Source organism: Rhinatrema bivittatum, chromosome 2 (genome assembly GCF_901001135.1).
Source record: "Rhinatrema bivittatum chromosome 2, aRhiBiv1.1, whole genome shotgun sequence".
NCBI classification, from domain to species: Eukaryota; Metazoa; Chordata; class Amphibia; order Gymnophiona; family Rhinatrematidae; genus Rhinatrema; species Rhinatrema bivittatum.
In genome coordinates this window covers 451,297,402-451,323,805 of record NC_042616.1, presented here as the reverse complement: position 1 = coordinate 451,323,805, position 26,404 = coordinate 451,297,402, and the positions used below count along the sequence as shown (strand labels likewise).

The window sequence follows — 26,404 nt, the reverse complement described above, 5'->3', positions numbered from 1 at the left end:
AACCTCCTTGGCAATTACTCTTTCATTAAATTTGAAATAATCTCAATTATATGATTTACAGTTCAAGTGTTACTTGTTTCCTTTTAGATGATTTTGTAATTTTTCATAGTGTGCTATCAAATTCTGATAACACAAGAAAGATTTCTACAAAGTTTTCCTGGTCCAGATTCTCCTGCAGCAGATGCTTTGCTTTTTCATTCCATTTTTAACCCCGATAGCTCAAACCACGCTTTTCGGTTAATTTGATCACTTTTAAAATTTGAAGCAATATTTGCCTCTCTCTCTCTGCTTGGATGTTATGCACATTTTTTTGTTTATTAAAAAGTAGCGAATGAAAATCATGACTGAAATCAAGCATCAGCTGAGCATCAATGCATCTTTTATGGTGGCTACCGTCTTCCTGTTCTGCTATTCTTTCATAAACATGTCTAGGGTCAAACAATGTGAAACCCCATTCTGATGTGAATTAACTTTGGTCACCTGAAGTCCCATAAGCCATTCAAATAGTGAAAAAAGAAGAGCATTTTTTCTGCATTGTATGCAAGTCACTTTTGATTTAAACCATCTTTTCTATAAAATAGATTCCTGGGATTTTTTTAAGTTTGGCAGTTTATGCGGTTGAATTGGATGGTAACTGAAAAACTGTTTCAGATCTACCATCGTTTGTTTTATAAAGAAATCAATTTTCTGAAGGTGCTATTTAGTTCTGCTAGTTGTCCAAGACCTAACTCTACATTTCCTTCTGGTACCCCTGGTTGACTTGGTACTTCTCCTCTTCACCTGTTTCCGCTTAATAATTTCCCATACATTCCAAAACGTCTTTGTAGTCTCTACTGAAAGTTTCTGCTTTTTCTCACACAGTTTTTCTGGTCTCACTTTTTCTTATTCATCTTCTCCTCTAGTCCTGAGAGAAAAGAAAGCAGGGGTGGAAACATATTTAGAAAATGTAAGTAACACTCAAACATATTTAATAGTCGGGGCTAGGGCTATTTTTTTTTTTTTTTGTACTTTTGCTGTTGTGGAATTCTCTTCCACTGGAAATACTTTCAGTTTTAGATATAAAAGAGTTTAAACATCATCTTTAAATACAAGCTTTCAACTAAATTCTGTTTTATGCATTATGTGTCTTATTTTATTTTGTTATATAGTTTGAATTATGAACTATGTTTATGTATTGTATATCCCACATAGAATGGCTAGCTAAGTCATTTTTAGAAAAAAATCTGTTTATTGAGCAAAAGGCTTTGCAAAGTTAACAAATACAATTCTCCAGTTATAAACATTACTAACATAATACAGAGTGAAATTTCTAACAATTAAATATTATGGATCTTCCTCAAAAAGAACATCCCAGGTCACCCTCAGCCCTTAATTCCCACCTTTATCCCCCCAAGATGATCTTCATATACTCAAAGCATTTACAATCATGTTGCAGATTCTAGTAGAAAGCAATTTTAGGTATGGAGCCCACATTTTTAGAAACTTTTTACGTTTTCTTATAGTACTTTTAAGCACAGTTAATCTTTCCATTGTGCATATAGTTATGTAGGGAGATATCTCATGTTTACCTCTGATGGACCAATTATGAATTATAATAGCCATGTACAGGCCAAATTCTGACAGGCCCCAAAAAGGCACTGTCACAGCAAGAGAAGGAACTTTGCCCAGGTGAACTTTAAAACATTGTCGCTATGGAAAATGAAGAGGCCTTGTCCTGATTCACTGAAGGATACCTTATCAAATGTGCCTGTTTGTCAGTTCCTGTGCAAATATAAAGCAGACAGAGAGGCAACAACTTTAGATCCTAAGGAAGTGTCAGGGACTAGCAAGTAAGCAGAGGTCAGAAAGACCCTCATCCTTAGGGGTGGGGCAGCCTGAGACAGAGAAAAACCACTCTGACACACAGCTTGGCATACAGTTGTGGCAGTTCTCCCCCAGAAGGAATGGGAGGGGAAAAGGACCTGCAACGTGGCAGGACCCCTCCTGAAGTAATAGGGAAGCGGAAAAAAGAACTGCAATGCGGCAAAAGACCCTCCACCAACACAAGGTTATGCATATTGTCACGGCTCACCGTCCTTGGGGCCTCGGGTATCGCCCTTCCACCTTCCGTCCCAGCGAACGAGGCCTCGAGAGTTGGACGACTCACGCAAATCCCTGGGTCCGTGCTTCCGCTGGCCCTGGTTTGGCGGGGCTCCGAGGCTCCCTTCAAGCAGGATTGGGGGTAGGTGAACCCCTTCCCCAATCCCCAAAGACAACACAGAGAGCTCGCTAGTTCCTTTCAAGCACTTTATAACATAACACAAACCTGTACATGAGGCTTCCTCCCATCCCCTTCCAGCCCTCCGGTTTTCTTACCAGCAGGCCTCTTAGGGAGTAACCATTTGTTTCTTATGCCTGGCGCTTATTACCAGATCTAACATAACAGGCCCCTCTAGAGCCCTCCTCCCTGGCCTTCCCTTTAGCCTCAGGAGTGTACTTCCCCTCCCCCAACTTACTCAGTATCCATATACGAACTGGAGGACTCTTCTCCCCCTGAACCTACCTCCATCTCTTCCTCCTCTGACTCCCAAGAGTTGGGCTTTTGTGGCCATTCCCACCAAGTGGGCACACCCTCTTCCTCCACTTCCATGAACTCATCAGTGTCTAGCTCATCATGGTCTATGTCTAACACCTGTTCACCTTCAGGCTCTCCTCCCAAGTCAGGTGGTGTTTCAGGAAACCTGGGATTCGTAGTTCTTCTCATCTTTCCCTGCGCCCCCTGCTGTCTGGGTTTGGTACTCGCGTTGCTTTTAAGGTGGCTTGGCAGCTCCTGCCTGCGGCCGGGCTGCACCACATCACACACCCCCCCCCTTAAAAAAACCCTGGAACTCTTGGTGACAGGCGTTCCCACCCCCTCCCCCAGGCGGGAAAGAAAGTCCGCATTGACGTGGTCCTTGCCCGCCCTATGGCGAACCTCAAAGCAATACGGCTGTAGCGCCAAGTACCATCTGGTTAGACGTGCGTTAGAGTCCCTCATGACATGGAGCCATTTCAAGGGGGCATGATCCGTAACAAGGATAAAGGGGCGGCCAGCCAAATAATACTTCAGAGAATCGATCGCCCACTTCACTGCCAAGCATTCCTTTTCAATAGTGGCGTATTTGCGCTCATGCTCATGCAACCGACGGCTAAGGTACAGTACTGGGTGTTCGTCCCCATATTCACTTTGGGAGAGAACGGCCCCTAATCCCGTCCCTGATGCGTCCGTCTGTAATACGAAGGGCAGAGCAAAATCCACGGCTTTCAATACCGGATCCCGGCATAGGGCTCCCTTAAGGTACTCGAACGCGGAGGCGGCGGGCTGTGCCCAGCCCAACTGATTCGGGGTTCCCTTCCTTAGCATGTCATTTAAGGGACATGCCCGGTCAGCGAACCGTGGAATAAAGCGTCTGTAATAGCCTACCAGACCTAGGAAGGCCCTCAACTGCTTCTGCGTCACCGGCCTAGGGTAGTCCCGAATACACTGGATCTTGTCTAGCAAGGGTTTGACCACCCCCTTCCCCACTACATGCCCCAAGTACTTGACCTCTCTTTGGGCCAGGCGACATTTCGCCGGGTTAACCGTCAAACCCGCTTCCCTTAATGACTGGAGCACCGCTTGGACTTTCACGAGGTGGGAGGCCCAATCAGTGGAGTGAATTATGACATCGTCCATGTATGCCGCAGCATAATCCAGGTGTGGGCGTAGCACTATATTCAAAAGGCGCTGACAGCTGGCAGCAGCGCCCTGCAACCCAAAAGGCATGCGCACGAAGTGATATAGGCCCACCGGGGTGGCGAATGCTGTTTTTTCCCGGGACTCCCGATCTAAAGGTATTTGCCAATACCCTTTTGTGAGGTCTAGGGTGGTTAAATAGTGAGCCGTCCCCAGCCTTTCCACTAGCTCGTCTACTCGGGGCATAGGGTATGCATCAAAACTAGAGATGGCATTTACCAGCCTAAAATCTATGCAGAAGCGCAAGGTCCCATCGGGCTTGGGTACCAGGACTATGGGGCTACACCATGCGCTGCTAGATTCCTCAATAACCCCTAACTGTAACATCTCCTCTACTTGCTTTGTAACTTCCGCCTGCATAGCCTCAGGTAACCGATAGGGCCTCCTTCTGACCACCTTCCCCATTTGGGTTGATATGCTATGGGTGACAAGTGTTGTACGGCCCGGCAATGGGGAAAACACATCCCCCGCCCGGCTCACTATCCTCTCCATTTGGGCCCTTTGTAAGGGGGTCAAGTCCACCCCTATGTTTACTCCCTCCTGAAGACCCAGATCCCGCACCTGGGGTCCCAGTTCCTCTTCATCCTCGGGCACCCGACCCGCTGACAGACTCTCCCTCTCTATCCATGGCTTGAGCAAATTGACGTGGTAGACCTGCGGGCGTTTATGACCCACCCTGACCCGATAGTTCAGGGGTCCCAAACGTTTTTCTATGACCCCTGGGCCCTTCCACTTGGCAAGGAGCTTATTGGGGGACGTGGGCACCAGTATCAAGACTTGATCCCCTTCATGGAATTCGCGCTCCCTTGCTCCTCGGTCATAGTACTGCTTCTGCTTCTCTTGAGCTTGCAGTAAGTTATCGCGAGCCATACGTAAAGCCACCTCTGCATGTTGCCTCAAGCCGGCTACGTAACTTATTACGTCTTGGGGCTCTGCCTCTTCCCCACTCCATTTCTCCTGAATGACGTCCAGCATACCCCGGGGTTGTCTCCCAAAGATTAGCTCAAATGGGGAGAACCCCGTAGAGGCCTGGGGTACCTCCCGTGAGGCGAACAATAAGAAGGGGATAAGCCTGTCCCAGTCCCCAGAATCCCTCTCCAAACAAGCCCGCATCATAGCTTTTAGAGTTTGATTATATCGTTCAACCAAGCCATCTGTCTGGGGATGATACGCCGCGGTGCGTGTATGCTTTATGCCAAACTGGTTCCACAAGGCCGCCAATTCCCGTGACATAAAGTTGGTACCTCGATCTGTTAGGACTTCCCTGGGAAACCCGAACTCGCAGAAGATGCTTACTAGCGCGGGTGCCACCACGGAGGCTCTTGTGGACCTCAAGGGGATGGCCCAGGGATACCTAGTGGCGTAATCCAAAACCACCAGAATGTACTGGTGTCCCCTCTTGGTCTTTTCTAATGGGCCAATCATGTCGACCGCTATGCGGTCCATGGGTGCCTGTACTGTGGGCAGGGGTACCAGTGGGGTGCGAGCCGGGGTTCTTGTTGAGACTAATTGGCAATTGGGGCATGAAGAACAATACTTCCTCACAATCCTGTATATGCCCGGCCAAAAGAACCTCCTCTTCAGCCGAGCTAGAGTACTATGTATGCCCAAATGGCCCGCCAGGGGATGTTCATGGGCCAGGGCCAGGACATCGTTCTGAAAGCACATGGGCACCAACAGCTGTTTGTGAGCACCTTGCCCTACCAGCCCTTCTTCTACCCTATAGAGTAAGCCTTTTTCCACCATGAAATAAGGGTACAATGTATTTCCTTTATTAGTCACAGGAGGTGTGGGCCTTTTTGCCTGTTTCCACGCCTCCTTAAGCGCCGGATCCTGGAGCTGTTCCTCTCTGAACTCGGGAAACCGTCCCAACAATGTCCCCACTATCTGATCCGTGCGGGGCTCCTCTTCTCCCTCCCATATGTCTACCTGCCCTCGCCTCTCCTTCTTTCTCTCCGCGCGGGGTCTACGACCTGCCCCTGGTTCCTCCACTACTCCCGCTTCCTCGAAAGGAAATACCTCCCCGATCCCGGGTTCAGCGTCTGAGGTGCCCTGCGCCTGGGTCTGGGCTCTAGTAGTCACCAGGGCTTGTTTATCAGTTAATACCGCTGCGAGCGGCTTCCAGTCGCGCCCCAATAGGAGGGGTACAGGTAATGCTTCGGCCCGGGCGACTTCCAACCTATCTTCATAAGGGCCCCACTGTAAAAGGACCTCATACACCGGATGCTTTCGTACATCCCCATGTACACAACGTATCTGCGCTTCTCCCTTTGGGACCTGCGATGCCTTCACCCCCACTTGCGCCGCAGTTTTCCCCGAAATCAAGGACTGACTTGTGCCGGTGTCTAGGAGGGCTTGCACTCGATGCCCATTGACCCTAACCCATTGAAAATAGGGGGCCGGTTCCCTGGAGACCTCCTCCCCACTCAACCTCGGGGGTTGCACATAACCCACCGTCCCATGAGGGCATTCCCTTTGGAAGTGCCCCGGTTCCCCACAATGGAAGCACTTGAGAGTCCCTGACCTCCTAGGGGTTTCCCAGCCTCGACCCGGCCCCTCGAGCGGACGAGCCGCCCCCTCTGGCTTCAGGGATCGGCTTCGTACGGGTACAGGACCCCCCCGAGCCTTCTCCCTTTTCTCGAGCTAACTCCCTAGAGGTTTTTATTTTTGTTAGGGTGGGGCTAACGGTCACTGCGGCTTCAGCCTCTAAGTACCTCTCCGCATTCACAATGGCCTTCTCGAGCCCAGTTACCCCCTGACGCACCACCCAACTCCTCATCTGGGCAGGTAACGCGTCTATATATCGCTCTACAATAATCATGTCCATTATCTTTGTTACAGTCTTACCCTCGGGCTCCAGCCACCTATATGCCAAGTCCTTCAGATGCTGAGCTAGGGCCCGAGGGCGATCCATGGGTTGAAAACATGTAGCCCGGAATTGCCGGCGATACCAGTCTTGGGTTACTCCCAGCCTGTCCAATATAGCAGCCTTCAAGACCGAATAATTGACAGCTTGTTCCGGGGCCAGTGCCCTGTAGGCGGCCTGTGCTGCACCCGTTAAACAGGGTGCTAGTCGGGCAGTCCACTGTTCGCGGGGCCAACCCGCCACGCTAGCCACCCTCTCAAAGGTGACGAGGAAGGCCTCAGGATCATCCCCAGGCCCCATCTTTTCTAGGTGAATGTTCAAGGGGGGTTCAGTCCATGCGAGCCCCCGAGCACCTGGAACTGGCGGGGAGGTACCTGAGGGTCCTGTGGTAAGCTGGGCCGCCCATAGCTGCGTGACCTTCCGCTGCTCCTCCAGAAGTTGTAGAAGTGGTCGCTGCTGCTGCTGCTGTTGTTCCATCATATGTTTCATCAGTTGCTGCATGCCCTCCTGCTGCTGCTGCATCTGTGCGGTTAGCCACTTTAATACCTCCTCTGACGCCATCTCTGGAAGACAACAACAGCGAGACCCAAGTGCGGCCGCTCAACACTCTAGCCCCCCCCTCCCCAGGGGAAGAGAGTGAGAAAAACAAAAACCAAAAACAAACCCTCTTTTTTTTTTTTTTTTTCTTTTTTTTTTTTTTTTTTTTTTTTTTAGCGCCCCTGCAAGGGTTTAGGATACGTCTCCCCACCCCCCCACAGGCAGTCTATTTTAGCGCTGCTGAGGTACTATTACCTTCCCCCAGGTTAATGAGTGCCTGGGTATATCCAACTGCCCCTTCGCGGTCCTCCGGGCAGCGAGTTCCGTGGATCCCACTGCTGCCACCATGTGTCACGGCTCACCGTCCTTGGGGCCTCGGGTATCGCCCTTCCACCTTCCGTCCCAGCGAATGAGGCCTCGAGAGTTGGACGACTCACGCAAATCCCTGGGTCCGTGCTTCCGCTGGCCCTGGTTTGGCGGGGCTCCGAGGCTCCCTTCAAGCAGGATTGGGGGTAGGTGAACCCCTTCCCCAATCCCCAAAGACAACACAGAGAGCTCGCTAGTTCCTTTCAAGCACTTTATAACATAACACAAACCTGTACATGAGGCTTCCTCCCATCCCCTTCCAGCCCTCCGGTTTTCTTACCAGCAGGCCTCTTAGGGAGTAACCATTTGTTTCTTATGCCTGGCGCTTATTACCAGATCTAACATAACAGGCCCCTCTAGAGCCCTCCTCCCTGGCCTTCCCTTTAGCCTCAGGAGTGTACTTCCCCTCCCCCAACTTACTCAGTATCCATATACGAACTGGAGGACTCTTCTCCCCCTGAACCTACCTCCATCTCTTCCTCCTCTGACTCCCAAGAGTTGGGCTTTTGTGGCCATTCCCACCAAGTGGGCACACCCTCTTCCTCCACTTCCATGAACTCATCAGTGTCTAGCTCATCATGGTCTATGTCTAACACCTGTTCACCTTCAGGCTCTCCTCCCAAGTCAGGTGGTGTTTCAGGAAACCTGGGATTCGTAGTTCTTCTCATCTTTCCCTGCGCCCCCTGCTGTCTGGGTTTGGTACTCGCGTTGCTTTTAAGGTGGCTTGGCAGCTCCTGCCTGCGGCCGGGCTGCACCACATCACAATATTCATCAACTGGACAGAATAAGATGGGGGGCAAGGAAGAAGAAAAAAAGGCAAGCAATGGACCCCCTGAAGAAGAAGAGGAGTCACAAACCCTGAAAGCAAACCCTGGGAGAAAACCCAGAGAGTGGATCCGGAGAGCGACCCTGAAACCTGTGCCAAAGCATCCCTGAAAGCAAAAGGGGGGGCCAGAAGCAGACCAGCACTCCCTGCTATGGAAAAGAGAGAAGACTAGGTGTGGCCAGGTGATCAGCGAGAGGAGACCCCGACTCGGGTGTGGAGAGTGATACAGAGTCATAGACGAGGAAGGGTGAGAACCAGCTCAGACAGCCGGCAAGCAGCAGAGCCAGAAGCTAGCCTCCTTCCTGCACAGCCTGCCTGCTCTCCCAGTACCAAGCCCAGGAAGCAAGTCTCTCCCCCTGCCCACATTCTCCAGCTCTCCAGCCGGAGCCTGCTTCAGAGGTGAACAGAGGTATCACCTAAAGTGTGGACCAGGGTGAGTAAGTTATCCTTAAGTATTAACATATTAAGCAGGCTAAAGTTCATGGCATGTTTTGTTACCAACAATAAACTAACACTTGTGAGGAACCCAATTTTTATCAATGTTTATCAATAAATGTAAACTTTTTTATAACATGTGGGAATTAGTATCAGATAATAGTGTGCTGTTAACAAATACAGTTGTCTGGCTCTTGCCCACAAAGGGCTGCAACCAGTTTCGTGTATGCTGCACAGGAGATCACTTCATTTACCGTTTCCCAATGTTTTTTTTAACATGAGTTATTTCAAACGTGAAAAACACTACATTTGCTTTATCCCAAATTTTTGCATCAGTCATATACTGTATTAATCACCATGCTTTAAAAACCTTTATGCAAAATGCACATCTCTCACCGACACCACAGTGTTCCAATATTTTACCCAAAAAGACAATTTTTTTTCTTTTTTCAATTTTTTTCTACTTATCTTCTTTGTCTTTTAATGCTGCCCTCCGCATTGTACGCACTGCTTAACTCCCAACATTGACAATGTTTCAGCGTCTGTTCCCGCCTTCTTCAGGGGATTTAACTAATGTTCTTTAGCCGCAACCGGCTCCGTTGTTACCACCCATGATACAGAACTTTCTCTAGGGAAAACTGGTGCTTAGTGGCCAGGATGTTAGAGATAGGAATTGTTGTCATTTTCTATGCTATGTCCTGCCAAATCTGATAAATAAAAGTCTATTTCTGAGGAGAATACATGTTGTCTTTTCCCTGACTTAGGATCACAAGTAAGGTGGGAGAGCAGCTGGCAGTTTGTAGCAGACAGACCCCTGGACCCCTAAACCTGCTTACAGTTATGCTATATTTCCAAGATAGGAGAATCACCAGATATCCATTGTATTAATATACACTTTTTTTTATCATGCAACTTGTCTTTCTTATAAACACTAGCAAATTTGCCTCTGATATATCAGTCATCCAAAATATCCAACAAACATAGGCCTAGATTCATCAAACTGCTATAAATATTGCAGAAATAGCGCCCATGATAAAAAAGGGGTGTGGTTAGGGTAATTGGCCTGCTGTTGAGAGAGAAAGAGAGAGAGCGCCTCTGAAGAGGCCCACAAAAAAGTTAACTATTTATACCACTGTGGGATGGGGCACTAGTAACTCGGGGTGAGGTTTGTGGGGTGGGGTAGGTTCTGAGTGCAATTTTACATGTACAGTTATACGTATGAACAACACAGTTACCATCAGTGAAGATTTAATGTGATTTGGAGGGATGAAAGGTGAAAGAAGAGTAGATTTGTTCCATGTTCTTTTACCTACATTGATGCTCATTCAGAAAGAGGATCTGAGCTCCATTCACCCAGCATATTTCTATATAATTTAGAAAGTATCCTAATACTCAAAATTGGGTGAATAACATCTGTTTCAAAATTACCTGCTGAAAAACATTCCTTATTTCCTTTTAATTCTGAGTCAATATAGTGACACAACTGTAAGTATGCATAGATGTCTTTATTACTTAGGCTATATTTATCTCTTAATTCCTGAAATGTCAAAACTCCCTATCTTGTCTCTACTAAGACTTGACCAATCGTACTTAGGCCATACACTTCCCATCTAATTCTGGATGAAAAGTTGCATGTCCTCTAATTGGCAAAAACACCGACACTCTCATAGTCCTCCCCCATCTCCAAGCTTTAAGAATATGTATAAATAATTGTTTCCTCGTTACTGATGGGGGTAATTCTGAAGTCTTTACATGATGAATATATGACAGAGAGAGGATGAATCATATTATCTACCTCAATATCTGTCACTGTACTCAGTCCCCCTAAAGTTCTGATTTGGAGGGGTTCAATTTGGGTTTATGGTCGCTAAGCCATTGGACTCCTCACAAGACAGTTATTGAGATGAGTAATGAAAGAAGTTTCGTTGGATCCAGTTTTAATGCTGAGTTGAATGTAATCCACAAAAAGGTTTGAGGTAATAAAAATCACTTATTTGTGATTCTTCTAAAGCTTGGCTGATGTCACTGCAAGTGAATCATATACCTGTAATACTTTCTAATCATAGCTCTTTTTATTACCCGAAACCTTATGAGGTCTTGTAAACGGTAAATAAGGTAGTTCCTGACATATGGCTATTCAATGATTGTAACTTATGGTTGCCATATTTCATTCAGTTATTTATTTTTTTGTATCCACAAAAAGGTGGCATTCGATGTGGAAGGATTGAATGAGGTCACAGGACGAAAGTAAATGCTGACAAGGACTGAAGAAACGATTGGCTCCTGGGGCACTCCACTTGTGAACTCTCTGGGTTTGGAGGGATTGTAGGCCCAGGTAATAGATTGTATTCTATTAGAGAAAAATGACTGAAACCATTTAAGGGCAGTGTTTTCAATATCAATGTCTCTTAAATGCTGAATCAGGAGTTGGTGATCAACAGTGTCAAAGGCAGTACATTGATATAATAGGGCAAGGAGGGAGTCGCTGCCTAAATCAGCATGAAGGTGGATGATGTTTGAGATAGCCAATAGGGCCTACTCTGTTCTATGGCCTTTTCTGATGCCAGATAGGTGTAGGATGTTAATTTCCTCTAGGAAGTCAAGGAGTTGGAGGTAAACTACTTTTACCACTAGTTTGGACAAGAAGAAATAGCTAGAAATTGTGTGATAGTTGTCAGTTATTTTCCAGTTATAGTCAGGTTTTTTCAGGATTGGTTTGATAATTGTCTTTCTGAGTGAGTGGCGAAGGGAGCTTTGGGTTAGAATAGCATTCATTATAGTTGATTGACAGGGGCTCGGTCGTGTTTCAGATTGCAGATGAATCTGGGGGGGAGGGTTTAATAGGTTCATGGACTGACTGATTCTTGAATCAGTTAGCAGGGTGGTTGTTTTAAAGTCAGATAGTGGAAAGCGTAAGAAAAAAGAACATAAAATTTTGCCATACTGAGTCAGACCGAGGGTCCATCAAGCTCAGCATCCTGTTTCCAACAGTGACCAATCCAGGTTACAAGTACCTGGCAAGTACTTAAACATTAAATAGATCCCATGCTACTAATGCCAATAATAGCAGTGGCTATTCCCAAAGGGCCTAATTTTAAAAAGCATTTACACACTTAAAATTGGGGTTTACACATGTAAATGCATTTTACCAAGAAAGTGAACTTTTGAAAATTGCTACAATATACACCATTGAATTGGGCATAGAATTTACTCGCTTAAATGCACTTTACTCAAGTAAATGGCTTTTGAAAATTGCTATGATAGTATGTTACATTTATGTGAGTAACCTCTTTGAAAATTACCTCCTAAGTCAACTTGATTAATAGTAGTTTATGGATTTCTCCAGTAACTTATCCAAACTCTTTTTAAAGCCAGCTACACTAACTGCTGTAAGCACATCCTCCAGCAATGAATTCCAGAGCTTAGTTGTGCATTGAGTGAAAGAATGTTCTCCAGTTTGTTTTAAATGTGCTACTTGTTATCTTCATGGAGTGTCCCCTAGTCCTTCTATTATCTGAAACAGTAAATAACAGATTCACATTTACCCATTCTAATCCTCTCATGATTTTATAGATCTCTATCATATCCCCCCTCAGCTGTCTCTTCTCCAAGCTGAACAGCCCTAACCTCTTTAGCGCTTCCTCATTTTGGCAACCATTCCATCCCCTTTATCATTTTGGTTGCCCTTTTCTGTACCTTCTCCAGTGCAACTATATCTTTTTTGAGATGTAGTGACCAGAATTGTACACAGTATTCAAGGTGCGGTCTCACCATGGAGTGAAACAGAGGCATTATGACATTCTCTGTTTTTTTATTCATCATTCCCTTCATAATAATTTCTAACATTCCGTTTCTTTTTTGACCACCGTAGAACATTGAGCTGACAATTTCAATGTATTATCTACTATGACACCTAGATCCTTTTCCCGGGTGGTGACTCCTAATATAGAACCTAACATCATGTATCTATAGTATGGGTTATTTTTCTCTATGTGCATCACTTTGCATGTGTCCACATTAAATTTCTTCTGCCATTTGGACACCCAATCTTCCAGACTTGCAAGTTTCTCCTACAATTTATAACAATCTGCATGTATTTAAATACTCTGAATAATTTTGTATCATCTGCAAATTTGATCACCTTACTCATATCCCTTTCCAGATCATTTATAAACATATTGAAAATTCCGGTCCAAGTACAGATCCATGAGGCACTCCACTGTTTCCCTTTTTCCAATGAGAAAATGACTATTTAATCCTATTCTCTGTTTCTTGTCTTTTAACCAGTTTGCAATCCATGAAAGGACATCGCCTGCTATCCCATGTATTTTTAGTTTTCTTAGCAGCCTCTCATGAGGGACTTTGTCATACGCCTTCTGAAAATCCATATACTTTATCCACATGTTCATCAACCCCTTCAAGAAAATGTAGCAGATTTGTGAGGCAAGACTTCCCTTGCTGACTGTGTTCCATTAAACCATGACTTTCTATATGCTCTGTGATTTTGTTCTTTAGAATAGTTTCCACTATTTCCACTATTTTTCCTGGCACTGAAGTCAGGCTCACTGGTCTAAAGTTTCCCGAATCGCCCCTGGAGCCCTTTTTAAATATCAGACAGGAGTTACGTTGGTGTGTTCAAGGTTTGGAGTGGGGGGGGGGGCAATAGCTGGAGTGGGTAAAGTAGAGCTGGTGGTATCCAAGGAGGATCGAATAGTTTGAATTTTCTCTGTGAAGAATTGTGCAAAGTGTTCTGCTATGTGATGTTCTGTGGTAGCAGAGGGTGATTGGGGTTCAGCTTTGGAGAGTTTCTGTACAGTTTACTCAGTAAAGTTTACTCAGATGGTTCATGGCTAGTTCAAGTTGTCTGAAGATTGCTTGTCACATGGCTGATTTATATTTTTTGGAGTATTCTTTGTTTTTGCATTCGAGTTGATAGGATTATTGTATAAGTCAATATAGACTTTTTGGAACCATGGGGAGTTTCTGGGGGTGTCTGGTGGGGTTCTGTTTGAGAGGGACCAGTGTCTTAATGGCTGAAGAGAATTCATTATTCCATTGCTGAATTAAGAGTTTGTATTGATCTCTAATGGTAATAGTTGCAGGTATGTGGAGATGTTTGCTTAAGTTTTTGCTAGTTACTGCAGATAAGTTTCTGGAAGGAGGTTTAGGTGTGAGGGTGAAAGGGATTTATATAGGAATTGGAATGCTGGCCTAGATTAGCTTGTCCGACCAGATGGGGATGACTGAAATTGTGTTCTTATTATCAAGCTTTCTATTTGAAGAATGGAAAATTAGGTCAAGAGAATGCCCCTGCTTGTATATGGGAATCTTGGTTAGCTGGGTGAGACTAAGGTCCTACAGGTTGCACTAGAAAGTAGCAGTATAGCCTTTTTTTTTTTTGGGAGGGGGGCCTCTGCATGGTAACTGAAGCCTCTTAAAATGGGTGGTGGGCGCAATGTCACATAGGAATTTAAAAAGGTTGAGGAAGGAGTCAGGGTGATTGCAGGGCAACATATGAGGACAAGTTTTGGGCCCTTGTTCCATTCTGGGTCAGACCAATAGTCCATCAAACCCAGCATCCTTTCTCTAACCAATCTGGGTTACTTGGAAGTACCAAGCAGATCCTAATAGGAAATCCATCCCCTGCTCCCATTCCATGGGGTGGCAACAAATTCCAAAACTTAATTGTGCATTAGCATTAAAAATATTTTCTTAAATTTGTTTAAATCTGCTACTAGTTAGTTTCCTAAGGGCGTCCCCTAATCCTAAATACTATCTGAAAGGATAAATAACAATAGAGAACTTGTGCCCACCGCTCATGATTTTATAATCTTCTATTGAACTTTGTTTCATTTTGTTTTGTTTTGAAGTTGCTGCCGCTGCTGCTATTAAAAAAAAAAAAAAAAAAAAAAAAAAAAGGGGGTCTCTTCCATTCCCCTGGACTCCTCTGACCTTTCCCCACCCCTTCTTACCCCATCCACAGACTTCCACAGGCAGGAACGACACCCAGTTGTTCCTGTCAGGCAGCTGTGGGTTTTTAAAATGTGCCACTGGCCGATCCTAGGCCAGCACCATTATGCTGTACAATCTGCCATACAATGCAATGGTACTGGCTTCGGGTTGCCTGGTGGCCATTTTAAAAACCTGGAATTGCAGGACAGGAGGGACTGGGGATGGGGTCTGCCCACAGATGGGGGTTGGCCAGGTGGGGCTGGAGGGGACCCTTTATTTCTGCAGGTTTGGTGGGCAGGAGGGGATGGCTTTTCCTTTCCTTTTGTTTTTCGGGCTTTTAATTTTCATTTTATTTATTTCATTTTGGATTAACAAAGCAAAATGAAATAAAAATAAATGAAATGAAAGACAAAATAAACATTTTTTTCAGCCTGCACCTCTATAATTTACCCGTGGAAATGAGAAGTTTGAAAATCATCCCCCTCTGTGGATAAAGACCTGCACTGTGTTCCAAGGAAAGGTACTTTTACTTCTGGCATAAAAAAAGAGCATGGTGCAAAACTACGGCTGATATAGAAGCCTCTGTTCCCTGCTGGCCACATTTTCAAAGAGAATCTCTGCAGGGCGTTTCCCTTTGAAAATCTCTTTACAGTCCTGCGGGCTCTTTAATTATATCCCCCAATGTGTATCTCTAAATCCTCATTGTAATTTATGTTTTAAATGTTTCTGAAATAAAAAGTTGGCAAGAAAAAGCCCCTCCACTGTCTGTGTTTTCTTCTAGAGCAGAGAGGAGAGACCCTGGCCTCTCTTGTGACCTCATGACACGTGTTCCTCTCCATTATGCAAGCAAATAATATCGATAAGGCATCGGGTGCAGCAGGCCTATTGTCACAGATCGAAATTTAGTGCTAGATCACCAGAGAGCACAGATCCAAACATATTGGCAAAAAAAATACCCTGCCAACAACTTGCAAACCTCTAACAACAATAAAACTAGTATGTCCATAGGTCTGAGTTATTCTGCATTACTCGCTCTTTACCATTCTGTCCTTTTTCTTGTTCTTGTCTATTACTGAGAATGTCCCAGTATCATGACTTTTATTTTTTTTTAAATTTTAATTAGTAAAAGATTGTACAATTTTTACTGATTGTTTATTATAATAAAGAATATTAAAAATTTCTGGTTACAAAGTATTTTGTCGGGCCCATTATTAATAACATTGACAATTTCTTCTAAACTGTGTATCACTGATTACTCTTGGGTCACTTTATCTGTCTAACGTTATGCTGTGCTCTGATTAATGGCCTTGTGAACTTTACACAGTACAAATCCCAGGGTTTCTGACTAATGCTGACAAGAAGAGAGGAAGTACTTTTACTTCCCAACATTTGAAAGCTCAGACAAGGGCCATATTTTGTAGATAACAGTCAATGGTCATTGGATTGCATTGAAAAGGGAAAAGGTGTAGAAGGAGAGGAGCTAAAAGCAGAAATGCTAAAACCAACACTTCTGTTCAGTGTTAACTGAAGAAGGGCATGGAAAAAGACCAATGTAGGTTACCAAGGGTACATATGGGAGTAGGTAGATGCCGCATCATTTACATGATGGATAAAGTCATGTGACCGGATAGAATGCATCCAAGCATATTAAAGGAGTTCAGAGAGGTTCTAGCAGTTTTGTTGAACGATCTGCTCAATAGATTTTTGAGACAAGCGTGATCCCATGCCACTGAAGAGTGAATATTGTTCCTGTTCAAAGTGGTAACAGAAAGGAGATTGCAAAATACAGGCTGGTTAGTCTGACCTTGGTGTGTTATGCTCTCCTCCTCCAGAGGGGAGGAGTTAGCAATCTGCTGTCGCTCACTCCGCCAGGAGGGCGGAGTTGGCAAGCTGTACTGCTGTTCTCCTGAAAGGGAAAGGAGTAGCGATATGACATGACCTGCTCCTCCAGAGGGGAGGAGCTAGCCATCTGTAGATCTGTTAGCAAACTGCTGTTAGTTGCTCCTGTAAGGAAAGGAGGTAGCAATCTGATACCAATCTGCTAAGGAGTAGCAATCTGTTATGGATCAACTCTCCAAGGAAGAGGAGCTGGCAAAAGGTATATAGTACTTTGCTACAGAGATAGCAATCTATCATGCCCCCCCCCGCTACGGAGTAGCAATCTGTATATATATATAAGCTGCTGGCAAGTCTCAGAGAAAGAGGAGAAGATGTCTATATAATACTTCCGTGAGCGGAGTCAGTGGTCTGTAGTGGTTGGCTCCCACAAGGTGACAATAGTGAAAGGAATGACCACTTGGAGGAAATGGTGAATCCCTGGGCCGATGGCAAATGACAGCGCCCCCAGGAGGAGATCCTGAGAGGAACCACCGGCTAGGCTAGAATATGAGATAAACACAATAGTTCTTTATTAGACTAGAAGCTGGACCACCAGGGGTGGCAGTAGTGAGTCGCTGTGTCCGGCAAGGCTGAAGTCCTTCTAAATACTGGAATATAATCTCTGGGTCGCTGAGCTGTAGAAAGAGACTAGAAGTAGTGAGTAGACAGGGTATTCTGGATACAAGATGGTACACTCACAATAGTAGATGTCTGCAATGGTCTCTATGCCACAGAGAGTCTTCAGTACATTCAGGAACAGGAGCCGTAGGCGAGCACCGGTTCCCACAAACAGTCTGTAATATGAACTCACAATTGCTGTATAAGATTCTAGGAACATGGGCCCTCGTGGAGCGAGTACCGGTTCCTATCTGCAATCTTGCCAATATAACTCTTGATCTCTATACCTGCGATAACGTCTTGGACAGAAGGCAGTCTTCATAGGCGCGAGTACCGATATTACATAGTTCTATTACATAGGAATCGGTACTCGTGGAGCGAGTACCAATTCCTATATAATAGAACTCACTGTGTTCACGTCCGCTCCAATTTATGAGTGGACTGGGAGGGAACTTTCCTACCCCCCACTCTAATCTCCCTTCCCCTTCCCCTCTCCTCCCCACCCTCTAAAATCCCATTTTAAATGTTTTAACCTTTTTTTTCCAAGTTACTTCAGGGCCTGACCTGCCCCCTCCAGCCTGCCCCTTCCAAGAAGCCCGGCACTTGAGCGCGTCCTGGCCTTTACACGCGTAGCCGGGCCTCTTGGAGGATTCGCCCAGTGCATGTAAAGGCCAGTATTTACGAGCGCAGGGCTTTAAAAATCTGCCCTTAAATGTTTACTTAGATTTGAATTTTAATACTATCCCTCAAAGGAGGCTCATTAATAAGGGGGCAGATTTTCAAAGGGGTATGCGCGTAAGAAACACTCGTAACCCCCGAAAACCTGCCCCAAGCTGCCCCTGCGCGCGCCAATCCTATCTTGCATAGGCTTGGCGGCGTGTGCAAGCCCCGGGATGCGCGTAAGTCCCGGGGCTTGCAAAAGGGGGCGTTCCAGGGGTGGGACCGAGGCCTCTGGCACAGCCGCCGTGCCGGGGGATGGAGAGCCGGCGCGCGCAAGTTACACCTGCCCGGAGGCAGGTGTAACTTCTTTGATAAAGGTTAGGAGGGGGATTTAGGTAGGGATGGGGGTGGGTTAGATAGGGGAAGGGAGGGGAAGGTGGGGTAGGCGGAAGTAAAGTTCCCTCCGAGGCCGCTCCAATTTCGATTTGTTCGCGCCGGGTTGTGTGAACAAATCTGTGCCCGCGCGTACCTTTAAAGATTTGCCCCAAACTGAGCAGCCTCGGGGTGGTTTCCAAGGAGGTGGACTGGGTTAGAAACTGGTTGAGTGATAGATGACAGAAGGGAGTGATAAATGGAATTCATTCTGAGGAGAGACAGGAAAGTAGAGTAGTTCCTCAGGGATCACTCCTGAGACTAGATCTGTTCAGTATCTTTGTGAGTGACATTGTAGAGGGATTAGAAGGAAACGTTTGTCTTTTTTTCAGATGACAGACACAAAGATCTGCAACACAGTGGACACTCCTGGTGGAGTTAAAAAATGAGAAGTGATGTATAAAAGCTTGAGATGTGGTCAAATGATTGATAGTTAAGATTCAATGCAAAAAAGTACAGTCATGCATTCAGGGCAGAAATCTGAAGGAGTGGTATGCATTGAAAGATGAAGAGCTGATATGCATTAACCAGAAGAGACACCTCAGGGTAATGATTTCAAGGTAGCTAAGCTGCAATATGCCAGTGTCAAGAGCCAGTATACTTGGGTGCATAAGGAGAGGTATAATCAGCAGTAAAAAGGAGGTAATGCCTCTGTATAGATCATAGGTGCAGTCACTTCTGGAATACCGTATTTAGTTCTGGAGGTTTTACCTCAAAAATGATGGAAAGTGTAAGAATCCCTGCAGGTCTGAGAGGGGTAACTGCAATTATAAGTGAAAAATTAATAAAATTATGCAGAAATGGAATCCAGGCCAAAAACCTTCAGCAAAAACTTACTTGTTGGATGGCACCAAGATGTCTCTGGTCACTGTGACATATACATTTTAGTTCCTGATAACGTTATAAGCTTAAGATTGTTTGTTCATGCATGTTCCATAAACACAGTTCTAGGGATGTGCATAAAAAAAATTTGTTTTGGTTCATTGTTTTGTTTTTTTTTTTGGGGGGGGGGGCAGTCATTTTTTTGTTTGTTTAATGTTTTTTCAGTTGGCTTCATTTTCCAAACCAAAAAAGACCCATTAATATCAAACCCCCCCATCCTGCAAAACAAAAATAATGAAACAGCCCTCCTGGAGCCCTATGACACACCTCCCACCCACAAGAAAGCCTTGGGTCCCAGGCCTACCCAGCTGGGCTAATCCAAAGTCCATCTGGGGCCTTCCCAAACTCCTCTAACCTCCTCCAGCCTTGTAAAAATAAAGCCTGGAGCTCGGGCCTACCTGGCCGGGCCTCACTGTGTCTCATTGAAATATTTGCTAGGGTCGTGCCCCTCCTCCCCGGCCCCACTTATCCCCTTCCATGGGGACCTTATGCTACAAAGGACAGGAGTGATCCTACCCCATCGATGATATATTTAAAAGTGGCGTCTGCTACAGTGGAGAGATACTGGCCATACCTGGAACAGGTGCTAAAGTGACATCACTTTGGCACCTCACTCCATGCAGATGCCATTTTTAAAGCTAACATCAATGCACCAAGATTGCTCCTGCCCTTTGCAGCTTAAGGACCCCAAGGAATGGGATAAGTGGGAGCCAGAGAAGAAGACCCTGGCCCTGGAAAATGTTTCCATGGAGGGTGGGAGGGGCTCAAAGTTGCCCAGCTGAGTAGATCCAGGCTCTGGGTTTTATTTTTATGAATTGGGAAGGGGATTTGGAGAGCCCAAGAAGGCCCTGGCTTGGACCACACTTAGTCCAGCTGGGTAGTCTCGGGCTCCGAAGCTTTCATGTGGATAGGAAGGGGGTTGGGAAGGCCTCCAGGAGGCTCAGTTAATCTTTTATTTTTAATCAAACCAAAAATACTCAAAAATTATAGGGTAGTTTCAGAAAAAGCTATTTTCAATTCATTCCATTCAAAATAAACTGAAAATGGCCTCATTCATCCCACTTTATTCAATTGGCTAAAACGAATGCACATGCCTAATTGTTGCTATGATTGTGGTTTATTTGTCATTTTGTAGCAGATGTATGTATTACTGAGACAGAACATGGAGGAATAAACTGTTGTCTCGGTTTAATGGTGAAAGCTTGGTGAAAGCTAAACAGTTAATTAGAATATGTAGTTGACTTCTTAGCAGACCAAAAAAGATGGACTCAGATGAGGAGATGTGGGAATGGAGGAAGAAGAAAAAGGAAGAAATCCCTGATGTTGAGAAGAGCTGTAAATGACTTGTGTTAGTGAGCAGATCATCTGTCAATGCACTTGTATCTTATCTATTCTAACAAGCCTGGATCTCAGGCCAGCATACAATAAATAAATATGTTTGAAATACAGCAGAATGACTAATAGTATTGCTTTCCTACTGAGAATGGTTTGGAACATGATGCTGGTCACAGAGAACTGAGGTGGTGTTCTCATATATATATATAGGGAGCCTAACTTTCAAACCTATTTGTAGTACTGCATTTGTACACATAAGTGGATGTTCAGAGATTTAACTTAGCATTGTATAAACTGTACAGCGAGCTGCTGCACAGTTTATAAAATACAGTGTAGTTTGGCTTTGAAAGTATGTGCAAATACAAGAAAGCACTTACTTTCTTTACCTGCTGCAGGAATGGATAAAACAGTCAATAATTAGTTATGTTGGTCGCCCAAGCACAGAAAAAAGAAAAAAACAATGTAAACATGGTAGTCATTTCAAAAATTGTACCTTCTGGTCGCCCTGAATCATAGCCATCGGGTGCAGTCACTCCATCCAGCGCCTCTGGGTGCAGTGTGGAGAGGATCAGCTCCTCCAGGGGGGGTCAATATCAGAGTACAAGCAAGTCCCCACCCGTCCATTTTCGTGATGCCACAATTTTTCCAGCTTTCTCCTTCACATCCTGTTGCGACTGTCACTTCCCGACGGCTTCAATCCGCCTACCTTTCCTTTTTTTGCGGCTCCTCCTGCTCTTCACGGACACTTGGCTGCCACGGCGTCCGCCTGCCGTCCTCTCCAGCATCCCCGGACTGGCTTGAGCGATGCCTCCCGCCATGTTCTACAGGTACCTTAGGGCGCGTGCGCCGCGTGGCCCTCATTCTTATTTCCTCATTGGCGCGTTCTTCAGGGGCGTCCCCCTGTGATGACGTCACGCTGCCCGGATATTTAAGCCTACAATTTATTGCTAGCCATTGAGTTAGCAAGGGTGATTCTTACGGATGGGATTCGCTCTCTGTACCCAGCTACTCTGCCTTTCCAACTTCCATTGTACTCTTTCTGCTAATGGGATACCCGCTCCTCAGGGGCCTCTTTTGCTTCTTTCAGGTCGCTATCAGGTAACCGTTACTCGCTCCTCGAGGGCCCATGTTCCCTGATCCGCTGCCTGCATCTATCTCCTCTTCTACTTGGAAGAATTCGCTACAGACACCATCAGTGAGTACTACTATCGTCCACTCCTCAGAGCTGTCTCCCTGGAACCAGGTACTCGCTCCTTGAGGGCCTGCCTCCGTTCCAGCACCAATGCCATCTCCTACGTGGAACCGCTGTGTGAGTACTTTGCCGAGTCTCTCTGCTCCCAGGGATCTGGTACTCGCTCATCGAGGGCCAGCTCTCCCTATCTTGGGGCTTCTCCATACTTGGGACTCTGTGAATGTTCTCTTGTACTCACTTTCTCAGTTCTCTCCACTACAGCACTGCTACCAGAGGAACCGCTGTTCCAGCACCCTGAGGAATACTAGCCCAGCCGGGCTACATCTTCTACTCACTACCGCCACCTCTGGTGGCTTCTCAAACTGTCTAAATAAAGAAATATCTGTGTTTATGTGTGCAGAGCTGAACCTGACCTGTGGCCCCTCACGGAACTTCCCCCCGTGGGCGTGGTCAGCTGCCACATTGTTCAAGGGTCCACCCAAACCTCACTAATTATAACACATCCCTGCGGGTATCACGCCAGTGGTGCTGAATCTGCTTGACATTCCTGGTCCTGACCTCCTGGAGACTGACCTCTCGTGCAATGCGCTCCTAGATTTGCTTTCTGTTAGATTGCGAACACTTTGATTTAAAGAGTGCCCTGTAGTTCTCACAGATGCTCCGGCAGAGCTGCTCCTTCTCTGCATCAGAGAAGTGCACATCACATACACACTTCTGTGGAGGCTGGACACTACTGAGGCCTGCCTGCTCTTCCTGCACAGTTCCTTGTCTATCATCCAGATGCAAGATTCGTTTTCTTTCATTCTGCTGTCTGTCCAGTTGACCACTAGCGTTTTGACCATTGTTCTCCATTCAAGTTGCTAGCTGCCAAAACAGAGACAGGAAACAAAAGTATTATATACCAGTTACTGGCAATTTCAAGAACAGCAATGATACATGAGAAAACAGATCGGACAGATTCAGAGAGAGAAAGACCTCCGAGAGAGCATGGGCAGACAGAAAAACAAAGAAACACAGGCCCCCCAGAGAGCATGGACAGACAGAAAAACAAAGAAACACAGGCCCCCCAGAGAGCATAGACAGACAGAGAAAGGCCTCCCACATTGCTACCCTAGAAGAAGCATAAAAAAGGCGGACTTTAATGACGGCAAAAAATGGAATCACTGGCGTACATGGATTGAGTGTCCTTTAAGAAGCTAACAGATGTTCTTAACTACATGTCGCAATATCGATTTCCAGGGGCTCAAATGCAAGGACATTCAAAAAGTGGATAAGAATGTCGGTGCCAGGCCGTGGCTGCCCTCCATTTATAAAGCATTTCCAAAATCGGAATGTTCCTGCGTCCCAGCTCCCAGTATTATAAACGTTCAAGCATGAGATGTTGATTGGCAGAACACAATTTTATGGATGTTCGATTACTGGATGTGAGCCGGGCATCCAGGAATAGGACATCGATAAAAATCGTTACTACATGCTGAGAAAAATGAAAAAAAATGTAAACGAGCGGTTTCCAGGAACAGTAATGTAAAGACACCGAAAAAGGTTTAGATAGCCCCCGGACACTTTAAACATTCTTATCTACTTTTTCAATACCCTTGCATAGCGGGCCCATTATAATTGATTCTGTGATGCCCCATTTTTGGATGTTGATCCTTACACGCTCTATCCTCAAATGCTGTATTCAAGGACGTACATTTACTATATATGCCAAAAAAAAAATATATATATATATAATAAGTGTTTATACAAGTAGAAAGCAACCAGATCTTACCTTTGCAAAAAGAAGGAAATGAAGAAATTAAATGAAGCTCAAGTCGCTTGAATTCAAGGGACCAGTTACCACCAGTCTGTAGCCAGTATAGGTCCAATCGAACTCAGCACAAAGGAGGAGTTTGCCTCATTGAAGCAAATTATATACAATGCTGCTGATAGGATTATGACGCGCTTGCAGATAGGCTTATGACCTGCTTGCTGACATCACAGGCACAGTGAGGGAGCAAAGTCAATTTCAAATATGCTTTTCTACTTAAAATATCGTTTTTTGTACTTCAACAATTGTCTTACAATTGCCAAACCTTTTTTTGACAAATAGACGCAGGCTGATCGCTCGCACGATGCAATATTGAACGTTCGATGCAATAATAACGATGGCACTATGGATGCTCCATTTCGAACAATGTGTGCCTTTTTCGTGCGCTTTTTATTTCAGATTAATTTAAATATTGCATCCGTGGTGCCGGAGAAAAATTGTGCGTGCTTTTAAACCGCATGCGTTCTGAATGAACACAATTTCTCTGCACATTTTTCATAGCATCGGCCCCTAAATGCTCAGTAGAATCTATATGGGTAGAAATCCCATATGTGTTGGGAAAGAGAATATTGATAGGAGTATACTACCGTCCACCTGGACAAAATGTTCAGACAGATGATGAAATTCCAAGAGAAATTAGGGAAGATAACCAATTTGGCAGTGCAGTAATAATGGGATATTTCAATGACCCCAATATTTACTGGGTAAATGTAACATCAGGACATGCTAGAGACATAAAGTTCCTGGATGGAATAAATGACTACTTCATGTTTACATTGTTTACATTGTTAGCCAGGAACCAACGAGAGAGGGAGTTTTTTAGATTTAATTCTTAGTGGAATGCAGGATTTGCTGAGAGATGTAACGGTGGTGGGGCAACTTGGCAATAGTGATCATACAGCTCTAACACTAAACTTTCAAAAGGGAAACTTTGATAAAATGAGAAAAATAGAAAAAAACTGAAAGGTGCAGCTGCAAAGGTTAAAAGTGTTCAACAGGCATGGAAATTGTTTACAAATACAATCCTAGACACGCAGTCCAGATGTATTCCACACATTAAGAAAGGTGGAAGGAAGAAGAAACGATTACCAGCTTGGTTAAAAGGTGAGGTGAAAGAGGCTATTTTAGCAAAAAAAAAAATCCTTCAAAAATTGGAAGAAGGATCCATCTGAAGAAAATAGGATAAAATATAAGCATTGTCAAGTTAAGTGTAAAACATTAATAAGACAGGCAAAGAGAGAATTTGAAATGAAGTTGGCCATAGAGGCAAAAACTCATAAGAAAAGCTTTTTTAAATATATCCGAAGCAAGAAACCTGTGAAGGAGTCGGTTGGACCATTGGATGACCGAAGGGTTAAAGGGGCTCTTTGGGAAGATAAGGCCATTGCAGAAAGACTAAATGAATTCTTTGCTTCCATGTTTACTAATGAGGATGTTGGGGAGATATCAGTTCCGGAGATGGTTTTCAAGGGTGATGAGTCAGACGAACTAAACCAAATCACTATGAACCTGGAAGATGTAGTAGGCCAGACTGACAAACTAAAGAGTAGCAAATCACCTGGACCGGATGGTATGCATCCTAGGGTACTGAAGGAACTAAAAAATGAAATTTCTTATCTATTAGTTAAAATTTATAACCTATCATTACAATCATCCATTGTACCTGAAGACTGGAGGGTGGCCAATGTAACCCCAATATTTAAAAAGGGCTCCAGGGGTGATCCGGGAAACTATAGACCAGTGAGCCTGTCTTCAGTGCCGGGAAAAATAGTGGAAACTATTCTCAAGATCAAAATCGTAGAGCATATAGAAAGACATGGTTTAATGGAACACAGTCAACATGGATTTACCCAAGGGAAGTCTTGCCTAACAAATCTGCTTCATTTTTTTGAAGGGGTTAATAAACATGTGGATAAAGGTGAACCAGAAGATGTAGTGTATTTGGATTTTCAGAAGGCATTTGACAAAGTCCCTCATGAGAGGCTTCTAAGAAAACTGAAAAGTCATGGGATAGGAGGCGATGTCCTTTCGTGGATTACAAACTGGTTAAAAGACAGGAAACAGAGAGTAGGATTAAATGGTCAATTTTCTCAGTGGAAAGGATAAACAGTGGAGTACCTCAGGGATCTGTTCTTGGATCAGGGATCTGTACTTGGACCGGTGCTTTTCAATATATATATATATATATATATATATATATATATATATATATATATATATATATGATCTGGAAAGGAAAACGAAGCGTGAGGTTATCAAATTTGCGGATGATACATTTTTCAGAGTAGTTAAATCACAAGCGGATTGTGATACATTACAGGAGGACCTTGGAAGACTGGAAGATTGGGCATCCAAATGGCAGATGAAATTTAATGTGTCCAAGTGCAAGGTGTTGCATAGAGGGAAAAATAGCCCTTGCAGAAGTTACACGATGTTAGGTTCCATATTAGGAGCTACCACCCAGGAAAAAGATCTAGGCATCATAGTGGATATTACATTGAAATCGACAGCTCAGTGTGCTGCAGCAGTCAAAAAAGCAAACAGAATGTTAGGGATTATTAGGAAGGGAATGGTGAATAAAACAGAAAATGTCATAATGCCTTTGTATTGCTCCATGGTGAGTCCACACCTTAGGTACTGTGTACAGTTCTGGTCACCGCATTTCAAAAAAGATATAGTTGCACTGGAGAAGGTACAGATAAAGGCGACCAAAATGATAAAGGGGATGGAACAGCTCCCCTATGAGGAAGGGCTAAAGAGGTTAGGGCTGTTCAGCTTGGAGACGAGACGGCTGAGGGGGGATATGAAAGAGGACTTTAAAATCATGAGAGGTCTATAAGGGGTAGATGTAATTTTGTTGA

The 26,404-nt window shown here is 44.8% G+C and overlaps 1 protein-coding gene across 1 annotated transcript; it reads right to left on the bottom strand.

Moving 5' to 3' along the window:
- Positions 1-872: 872 nt before the first annotated feature.
- LOC115083327 lies at positions 873-6,368 on the bottom strand. Its single transcript, XM_029587128.1, has 3 exons — positions 2,543-6,368; positions 2,065-2,233; positions 873-904 (listed from the first exon to the last, which is right to left on the bottom strand). Exons 1-3 carry the CDS (start codon positions 5,498-5,500, stop codon positions 873-875), a joined length of 3,159 nt encoding a protein of 1,052 aa, XP_029442988.1. The 5' UTR covers positions 5,501-6,368.
- Between the last annotated feature and the right edge of the window lie 20,036 nt (positions 6,369-26,404).